The sequence below is a fragment of the Myiozetetes cayanensis genome, unplaced genomic scaffold (genome assembly GCF_022539395.1).
Source record: "Myiozetetes cayanensis isolate MyiCay16 unplaced genomic scaffold, myiCay2020 scf385, whole genome shotgun sequence".
NCBI lineage: Eukaryota > Metazoa > Chordata > Aves > Passeriformes > Tyrannidae > Myiozetetes > Myiozetetes cayanensis.
In genome coordinates, this window is record NW_026087615.1 from 8,756 (window position 1) to 19,205 (window position 10,450).

At 46.6% G+C, this 10,450-nt stretch overlaps 1 protein-coding gene across 1 annotated transcript; it reads left to right on the plus strand.

Moving 5' to 3' along the window:
- Window positions 1-697: 697 nt before the first annotated feature.
- LOC126646739 (olfactory receptor 14J1-like) lies at window positions 698-1,615 on the plus strand (the record flags this gene model as incomplete). The annotated part of the gene is made up of 1 exon (XM_050328259.1): window positions 698-1,615. A coding segment is annotated over exon 1 (918 nt), but the record flags the coding sequence as incomplete, so codon positions are not given.
- Window positions 1,616-10,450: the final 8,835 nt, after the last annotated feature.

A 10,450-nucleotide genomic window follows, 5' to 3' on the forward strand; every position in this document is an offset into this window, starting at 1 on the left:
GGAAATGCTCTGGGCAGCTGCAATGAGCATTTGGTCTCACTCTGGGAGGGGAGAGATGAAAAGGTGAGGAGTGTGTCAGTTCTTTGGACATGGATCCCTGACTATCTGTGCAGTTTCTGTGTAGGGGAACAGTTGAGTGTGATGCTCCTGCAGCTCCAAGCTGCCAGCACAGGGCAGTTGAAACTGATGGGAAGAGTAGCTCTTCTGTCTGTACTGAGGGACCATCACTGCGCCCACAGAACCCACAAGACTTGACCTGCAGTGCAATGGAAATGTCAGGGATTTCCAACATCCACAAACACTCCTACCTGTAGCAGGTGCAAGTGGGGGAAATAACAGAAGGATTTCCCTCAGCTCAGTCCTTCCTTTGGGGAAATTGCAAACAGCAAAGCTGAGAAGCTCTTGGATGTATCAGTAGCCAATTTAATTGGAGATCACCCTGCATTCCAAGTTCCCTCTGCAGTCAGAGCATGAAAGAGTCCTTGGGAGCCCATCCAAGAGTTCCTGCTTCCAATGATGCCCTCAGGTAGAAACAGCCAGAGCTGAGGGGAAGGAGCTGCAGGGAGGTCTGAGTGAGGAGAGAGAGCCTGAGAGTGGGGTGGCTGTGAGACGTGTCCTGTTTGGCTGCAGCAGCCTGGTCTAACTCAGCATTGACCTTTCCTCCTTAACAGATGAAAACACTCTGAGGAAGCAGCCAATGCCCAACAGCAGCTCCATGGCCCAGTTCCTGCTCCTGGCATTCTCAGACAGGCGGGAGCTGCAGCTGCTGCACTTCTGGCTCTTTCTGGGCATCTCCCTGGCTGCCCTCCTGGGCAACGGCCTCATCCTCAGCGCCGTAGCCTGCGACCAGCACCTGCACACCCCCAGGGACTTCTTCCTGCTGCACCTCTCCCTCACAGACCTGGGCTGCATCTGCACCACTGTGCCCAAAGCCATGCACAACTCCCTCTGGAACAACACAACCATCTCCTACACAGGATGTGCTGCACAGGCCTTTTTCTTTCTGTTCTTCATCTCCACAGAGTTTTCCCTCCTGACCATCATGTGCTACGACCGCTACGTTGCCATCTGCAAACCCCTGCACTACAGGACCCTCCTGGGCAGCAGAGCTTGTGCCCACATGGCAGCAGCTGCCTGGGCCACTGCATTTATCAATGCTCTGCTGCACACAGCCAATACATTTTCCCTGCCCCTGTGCCAGGGCAATGCCCTGGGCCAGTTCTTCTGTGAAATCCCTCACATCCTCAAGCTCTCCTGCTCACACTCAGGCTACCTAAGGAAAGTTGGGCTCATTGGTGTTAGTTCCTGCTTTGCATTTGGTTGTTTTGTTTTCATTGTTTTCTCCTATTTGCAGATCTTCAGGGCTGTGTTGAGGATCCCCTTGGAGCAGGGACGGCACAAAGCCTTTTCCACGTGCCTCCCTCACCTGGCTGTGGTCTCCCTGTTCCTGAGCACTGGCATATTTTCCCACCTGAAGCCCCCCTCCATCTCTTCCCCATCCCTGGATCTGACTGTGTCAGTTTTGTACTCAGTGGTGCCTCCATCACTGCACCCCCTCATCTACAGCCTGAGGAACCAGGAACTCAAGGATGCCATAAGGAAAATGATGACTGGATGCTTTTCAAAAGCAATAACCTGTTTCTTTTCTTCTGCAGAGAACTCGTGTGTGACCCATTTTGGGCTCAGCCTTCCCTCTTAAACTTTAGTTTGTGCTGGCATGGGAGGCTTTCCTTTTTTGTTCCTCTGTAAATAACACTTAAATTTTATACTTCATTTCTTATCTAATTCACTCTCTTATCTTTTTTTTTGATTTACAAAATGTACTAATCAGGAATCATGTCTCTGTGTGCATTTAAACTAAATAAAAATTTTTGCAACAAGGTATTTGTCAAACATCCTGCCTGTGATAGTTTGTACATGAGGAATCACAATCTCTGAGTGTAAGAAAGGAATAGACTGTGGAAAGTCTTGTTGCTTTGTTGTTTCTCCATGCAGACAGTGCAGGGAGGGCAGGGACCCACTGGGACTGCAGGGCCTGAGGGCTGGCTCAGATGTTGTGTGTTGGTGGCCGATGGGCAATGGAGATGACAAAGGATCTCCAGGTCACCTGCCTGGGGCTCTGCAGCTTGTGCTGGCTCTGATGGCAGGGGAGGACTTGTGTGTAGGAAATGAGGAACTGCAGGAGAGCACAGAGGATCTGCAGGGACAGCCCGTCCCATCCAGTCAGCAGGGACTGGAGCCCTGGAGCAGAATCCTGCCCAGGGTGGAGTCACCCAGATAGAAAGTACTAAATCTTGCTGGGAAGTGGCAAAGAGAGCTCTGCAACCCCAGGGGACACAGCAGGTACAGGGAAAACTCTTGCAAGTGGTTTCTCTTGCCCTCAGTGAACTTGCACAGGTCAATCAAGAGCAACCCCCCAAGCCATGTCCCAGCTCTGGAACAAGGCAGGGCCCCTCTGAGCACCCTCCATGCCACACAGGAGCGTCTGTGGGAGGTGCTCAGTGGCAGGGAGCTCCATCAGCTGGCCCTTAAGTCCATGAGGTTCCTCAGTGTCAGAATGGCCTCTTGGTTCCATGGGGTTCCAAAAGGTTTCAGGGTTCATTTTCTTCTATGAGGCCTCACATGTCAAAAGACCACTTGCTTCACCCAGTTCTCAGTGTCCCTGTGTTCCTTTGTTTCCAGGGGGCCCTGCAGTGCCACAAAGACCTTCTTATTCCAGGTGTTCCTGTTGTGTCACAATGGCCCCTTTATTTCAGGAGGTTACCCACTGTCCCTGGGTTCCTTTGGCTCCAGGGGGCCTGCAGTGTCACAGTGGCCTCTTGATTCCATGGGTTTCCCCAGGGTCACAATGGCCCCGGAATTCCAGGAGGTTCTGCAGTTTCCCAGGGGCTCCTTGATTCCATGAGGTTGCACAGCATCAGCACAAAGCTGAGCCCATCCTGATGGAAGAGTTGTGGAGGTTGGGAGGAACTGGGACAAAAGGTATAAAATAATTGGGGAAGGAAAGTGGGGCTTGGCAAACAGAGAAGAAAAATTTTGATGAGTAAAAAATAACGTTCAGGGAATGCTGATGGTACTGAAATAGTGACATCTCTGATGGGCCTTCATGTAGTTTTTAACAATAAGTCCCAACACTACCCAAAAGTCCTGCCCCTCCCATTGAAAGGAATCCACTGCTCTAATTCGAAACCAGAAAAAGACCAAACCCGGAAGTCCAGACTCTTATTTGTACTCAATGCCCATCCCATTCCCAAACCTGCATTGTTAGTATGAAAACACAAGCTTTAATCCTAAACAAGACCAAAAAGCTCTTCCCCTAATCATGAACCAGACCCTGCCAGCAGAACAACAAACCTGCCAAAGTTCTGCCCAATCCCCACCCTGAGCTCTAAAGCCCAAGCCCTGACCATGAAGCACCCCCACAGCCCTTGGGAGCAGGGCAAGGACCTGCAGGGCCCAGAGCAGCCCCAAGGGGTTGGCAGAGCAATGGGAGGTGACCTGGATCTGCTCAGCTCTGCAGGGACCCCCAGCAGAAGGGCCTGGGCTCTCTCAGGGATGTCCTGGGGCACAGGGGCTCAGCATCCAAGCCAAGAAGGCCAAGTGCACATGGCAGCAGCCAGAGCTGGGGGACAGCAGAGCCATCAGGGAGGGCCCAGAAATGCTGCTGGGAGGGGGGTGGGAAAGCAGGAGGGGTGTGTGCAGCCTGCAAGGCCAGAGGAGCAGCAGGGCCAGGGGAGCACAGCCTGCAGCAGAGATGGCCAAGGGCTCTGGCAGGCACCCAGGCCTTTGTGCCCTTGGCTCTGGCAGCTGCCTCTGCCCCTCAGGCCACCACAAGCAACTTTCCTTTGTCTGCCTGCACTCGTGGCCTGCAAGGATCTGCTCGAAGGAGTCCCTGGGGAGGCTTTGTCAGTGCCTGCCCTCAGTGGGGCCCAGCAATGCTTCAAGGGACTGGGAGTTTGGCTTCTGACTTCTTGAGTAGCTTCTTCAATCTTCTCTAAGCACCTCAGGATGAAGGACTTGTCTCTAAACACGCTGTGGGGCTCATTAAAATACAGAAAAACAAATTCTTTTCCTTCTTTTAATTATCCCCATGTCTTCAAGTCTTCAACAGCTAATAGGAGTTGTTTGTCGTTTAGCTAAGGAGGAAGATTTTAAAGTGGACTTCAAGAAAATATATTTTTTTCTTTGAAAGGGAATGATTTACACAGAGCCTTGGGATGCAAGAGGGTCAGAGAACAAAGGATTTGGACACAAAGATAAGGGGGCAAAGGAGATTAGTAGCTCTTAATTATTGACCAATTTAACAGTTATCAAGTGATTCAATAGCATTTCCTACAATTTTACAGTGACTGAATTATAGATTCCCAATAACAACACTCACACCCCAGTCATTTCACACCTACACTCAGTGATGTTTGGACAGATAAATATCCGAGTGTGTAAATGTCCCTTGTAGGGATATGCTACAGGTGTGAGAACATAACCTTATGATGCTTATAGTGCTAACATAGAAGATATTCTGCAGTGAGAACATAATCTTATGTTTCAATTGTGAAAACATGATCTGTTGTTCTGATGGCCTTCTGATGGTACCAGGATGTGAAAGATCTACCAAGAGAAACAGTAGCAAATATTAGATATAGAAAACAGGGTCTCAGTACCGTCTATCACAGCTGGAAAGGACATAAAGAATGTTAAAGAAACAAAGCTAATAAAAGAGTATTGTTAGAAAACTGTATAAAAGACTGCTGCTCGAATCAAATAAATGGCGTTCTCTGATCATCACATTGGTGTGTTGAGTAATCTGTGCTTGCATGAAAACCCCCCACAGCTGGTGACTCGTGATGTGATCCGGTAAGGAACAAAACGTGGGCTCCTCTAAAGAAAAGGCAAGGAAAGGGTTACCGGCTGGCGGTTCTTTGTCGTAAAGCTCTGGGCTACTCGAGAGAGGCAGGAAGTGGACACTTACGGGAGCGGTGACCATGGGAAACACGGCATCTGTGCAAGAAAAGGCGACATTAAAATTATTGCTAAAATTAGGAAAACAACAGAGACAGGGGTTAAGACTGTTGATTTAGATGATTTGCTGCGGTGGCAGCAGTGAAAAGGGTTTTTTCAAGACACAGATCAAGTGTTCTCTCTCACTGTATGGAATCAATTAGGAAATGATCTGTGGCAATCTGTCCATGCAGGGAACACCGGCACAGCACGTCTGGCATCTGTGTGGGATGCCTGTGCTAGAATGCTGGAGCAAGCCCTTGTGGAAGCAGGAGCAGTTCAAAAATTGAAACAAGATCTTTTGAGCACAGCAGCGGCACCAAAAGCCTCCCTGAAAGATGGGAGAGTCCCAATCATTTCTCTTCCTAAGGAGGAAACGAATTTCTGGAATGGTAATCTTATTGTTCCATCTGTGCCGCTGACACCCACCGAACAGGTGTCTGCTTCCTTTCCAGTCCCTCTATATAAGCCTCTCAAAGAACCTGAAAATGTGCCTTGACCGAATGACGATAGTGACATGGAAATAGACAATCCAGGTCCTGTGCAACAGGAGACTGCCATGGCACAGGATCAGTTTCACCCGGATCCTATCATGCAAGAAGTGCATAAACAAAACAAACACTTAGAAGACTTGTTAGAGGAAATGCAACAAATAAATACCAGCTCTGCAAGTAACAGGAAAATTCATGATAAAGCAGCATGGTCTATCAAAGAGAGTTTGGATTACTTAATGGAGTCGGCAACCATGGAAAAGAAGACAGAACCCATTCAGACAGAACCCATTCAGCAGTCTTTTAGTAAGACATGCGAAAATAAAAGGACTGATAATATTGCAAAAATCAGGAGAACCCTGCAATGGAAATGTGTGTAGAAGATGGATCTATGTCTCGTCAAGAGGCGGATCAATATATTCAAGACCGATACTGAGGAATTCCTGAAGAACTGATAGAAGAATATAAGGCTCTGAGAAAGCAGGACAGTGATCGATATCAGGGTATGCGGCGATTAACGGATCCTCCACGATCTCAGCAGCAGACAGCAACATCCAGTGTCAAAAGTGGGAACACTCTTGATCGACCACCACCACCACCAATGGATGTTGACTATTCACCAGACATCACTGGAAGGGTGTGGTTGAACATGCAATCCTTGCAGGGTATACACTGTCTTCTTCTATTACTGCTTACCCTGTAATTACAGACCTGCAAGGACAAAGACGATGGGCACCCCTGGATTGGAAAACAATTAGAGAGGTACAATGTTCCATCATGCAATATGGACTTGATAACAAATCTGTACAACAAATGCTAGAACAATTTTTCAAAAGCCAAGTCCTAACTCAAACTGATATCAAGGCTGTGATATAAATGTTTTTTGATCCTGCACAACAATTGTTGTTTTCCTGAAAGATGGAAGGACAAAGTGCGGATAGCTCAGATAGGGCTGAATAGAGGACCCAGTGATCCACTGACTGCTGCTACTGAAGACATGCTTTTAGGACAAGGGCAGTTTGCCAATCCTAATGTGCAAGCTGTATTACATCCAACTATATTACAACAAGCTCAGGCCCTTGCTTTAGCAGCTGTAAAGGAAGTACCGCAGATCGGACGACCAGTGCCACCTTAGAGCAAGATAATGCAAGGCCCCAATGAACCATATATGGAATTTGTTAATCGACTAAAAGAAGTCATCGAAGAATCTCCTAATCTTACCCTTGATGACAAGGGTGCAGTCGGAAAACACCTGGCTGTGCTTAATGCAAACAAGCAATGTAAACAAGTTATAGCTACCTTACCAAAAACAGCCACCTTGGTAGATATGATTGAGGCCTGTTCAAGAGCACCAATCATCGAAGAAGATCAGTGAAAAGCCAACATTCAAGCCAAGGTACGTGCTACTGCATTAGCAATAGCTTTAAAACCTATAAAACAGAAAAACAAAAAAAAAACAACACAAAAAACTCAACAAAACAAACTCTGAAGCATCATCTTGATATTTCGTGAAAGGGGGGAGATGCCCAGCATATCTCCCCCTAAAAACTCTTGCATAAAATGCTTTATATATTAAATTGGCTAATCCTCATAGTGGGGATGACTTGCCAGCAGCACAACAATGTATTACACATGATCAGAATATAGATCAGAATATACACAAACCTTTAGTACAGGTTTATAACCATGTACTTAATCAGTAGAAAAAACCATGTATGTTATTAACCTGGGGAAAGGGTTATACTTGTCTTTCCACAGATCATCAAGAACCCCGTTGGGTTCCAGCAAAATGAATAAAGCCGTGGTTACAGCATCACTCAGCCATTCCCATTAGAGCCTGAAGCTGAAGCAAGACATCTACACAGACTGCGAGAAGCACTGGTTCTGTGGTTGGCAGTGACTGAGACACAGCACTTAGCACCCTTTGCCCCAGAAATCATATTCCGAGAAGGTTTAAGACCTGAATCACAAGACTCCCCTGATCTCCAGAGACAACTGAATAGCGCTTGTAGCAAGCACAGTTATCAATGTAGACTGTGGATATGGGTGTGTTGTAACACCTGTAACCAAAGTCACTGGAGAGTAGTGAGAAACTCCGATCCTGCTCCATGGCATTTATTATGTTTTAATTGTGCTGAACGCCTTCGCCATGAGCTATCAATAGATAGATGGTTTTCTGATTTCTTAGGTTTTAGTGTTAGTCACCATGATGGCACCTTTTTGCAAGCAGTGGAGTTAATAGAAAATTATGAATGTAAAGCAAATGCATTAATTATATTCGAACTAAAACACTTGGCAGCCCACAATCAGGTGATAAAAGGGTGTGTCATTGTGGATAATAGCTGTGGAGAACGGATCAAAGTACCACGATCTTGGTTTGTGAGGAGTGATCAGTGGCAGTCAGAATGCCATCACTGGTGGCGTCGACGGTCACTGTGGCTCTGACACTCACTGTTGACCTGACTACAGGCTTTACTTACAGAAATTAACCCAAGACAAAACATGTGGGTTACATGGGCAAATCAAACTGGGCAAACTGACTTTTGTCTGTCTTTGGCAATGCCTGGAGATCCTTTTCGTACGTGCCTTATTGGCTATCCTACGTCTGAGGAAAGGGCATTTGACGGATGGTTTAGTGGTGGTTTTACTGACATGGAGCGTCTGTATAACAACACCAGACAAAACAAGAACTCCAATGGAGAGTGTATGTGGAGCAACACTGTGCCTGTGATGCAAAGTGCATTTGCACAAAAATATCTTCTACAGCACCTGAACCACTCAAGTCCACTTCCCTTAAAGGAGTTAGACCTGTTAGGCTCTGTAGCACCTGCTCAGTGGGCAAATGTGACCTCATAGACCAACTGCAGCAATGTTAGCCCTGAAGAACAACCATGGAATGGAACAGTGGTAGTTGATTTTGGGAGCCTTGGTACCTTTGGCTTCACACACAGGGTGAACTAGCAGGGAGTGGATATAAAAATCTGAGTGGTAATTCAGAACACTGGAATTTTTCTGAGAACAGTGCAGGGTAATTTAGTGTCAACACATCTGGAGGTTTTTTATTACCGCCAGGATATTTCCTAATTTGTGGTATCCGTGCATGGGAAGGTATCCCTTTTCATCCAGTGGGAAGTCCATGTTATATCAGAAAATTAACACTCTTTGCCCCCAGCCTGAGGCAATTGTGGAACTAAACATGATGTACAAAAAGAAATCTTCATCGTTTCAGTCCAGACTGTGATGATGATGTTAGAATTGGATCAGAGGCAGGAACAATAGCATTAGCCATTTTTCTTCTTGGAGGAGCTGCCGCTTCTAATTATGCTAAATTGAAATGCTCAGCATACTGGAGTTTTTAAACAGTTCAATACAATGTCCAATGTCATATCACAGCTTCTGACTGATGTAGGTAGTGTACGACACACAGTTTTACAAAATAGAGCAGCAATTGACTTTTTACTGCTAGCACAAGACCATTCACACAGCATACACAAACAACTGCAGACCTTACAGGAAAGTTTGGATCATGTTACTTATGGTACATCACCATTTACTGATTGGTTGAAAGGACTTGGATTGGGACCATGGCTTATGCAAATTGCACAATGGTTGGCATGATTCTGCTTCTAGGAGTATGTATTTTTCTGCCATGTTTGGTTCAATGTTTTTGCAGCTTAATGGCTTAAACTGTATCTGCTTTGTTTAAAGAAAAAGGAGGAAGTTTAGGCATTTATAGTGCTAACATAGAGGATATGCTGCTACTGTGAGAACATAACCTTATGTTGCAATTGTGAAAACATGATCTGTTGTTCTGATGGCCTTCTGATGGTACCAGGATGTGAAAGATCTACCAAGAGAAACAGTAGCAAAATTAGATATAGAAAACAAGGTCCCAATACCAACTATCTGAGTGGGAAAGGACATAAAGAATGTTAAAGAAACAAAGCTGATAGAAGAGTATTGTTAGAAAACTGTATAAAAGACTGCTGCTTGATTCCAATAAACGGCGTTCTGTGATCATCACATTGGTGTGCTGAGTCGTCCGTGCTCGCATGGAAACCCCCCAGGCAGGTGCCCTCCCAAAGGCTCCCAAACATCCCTAACATCCCAGTGATGTCACCACTATCCCTGTGATGTCACTGCTTTCTCCAGTGATGTCCCTGGTCTCCAATGATGTCACTGTTGTCCCATGAGATGTCACTGGTGTTCCCAATGATGTCACAGCTGTCCAACTGATGTCATCAGACAGCTGTGATGTCACTGGTCTCCAATGATGTCACTGTTGTCCCATGAGATGTCACCAATATCCCCAGTGATGTCACTGCTGTCCCCGTGGCCTCATCACTGTCCCTTTGATGTCACTGCTATCCCTGTGATGTCACTGCCATCACCAATGATGTCACCGGTCTTCTGTGATGTTACTGCTATCCCTCTGATGTCAGCAGTCTCCAGTGATGTCACTGCTTTCTCCACGGATGTCACCACTGTCCCCAAGGGTGATCCCTGTGTCCCCAAAATGTCACTGCTGTCCCTGTGTTGTCACTGCTGTCCCAAGTGGTATCAAAATGTCCCCGTGATATCACTGATGTCCCTGTGATGTCACCAGACCCCTGTGAGGTCACTGGTCTCCTGTGATGTCACTGCTATAACCTCTGATGTCCCCAATGTCCCCAATGACATCACTGCTGTCCCTATGATGTTACCACTGTCCTTTTGATGTCACCAATATCCCTGTGATGTCACTGGTCCCCAGTGATGTCGCCGGTGTCCCTGTGATGTCAGTAGTGACACCGATAATGTCACTGGTGTCTCTGTGATGTCACTCCTGGCCTTGTGAAATCATCGATGTCCCCTGTGATGTCAAAGATGTCCCCATTAACATCACTGGTGTCTCTGTGGTGTCATCATTGTCCCCTGTGATGTCTACACTGTCCCCAATTATGTCCTCCTGTCTCTGTGAT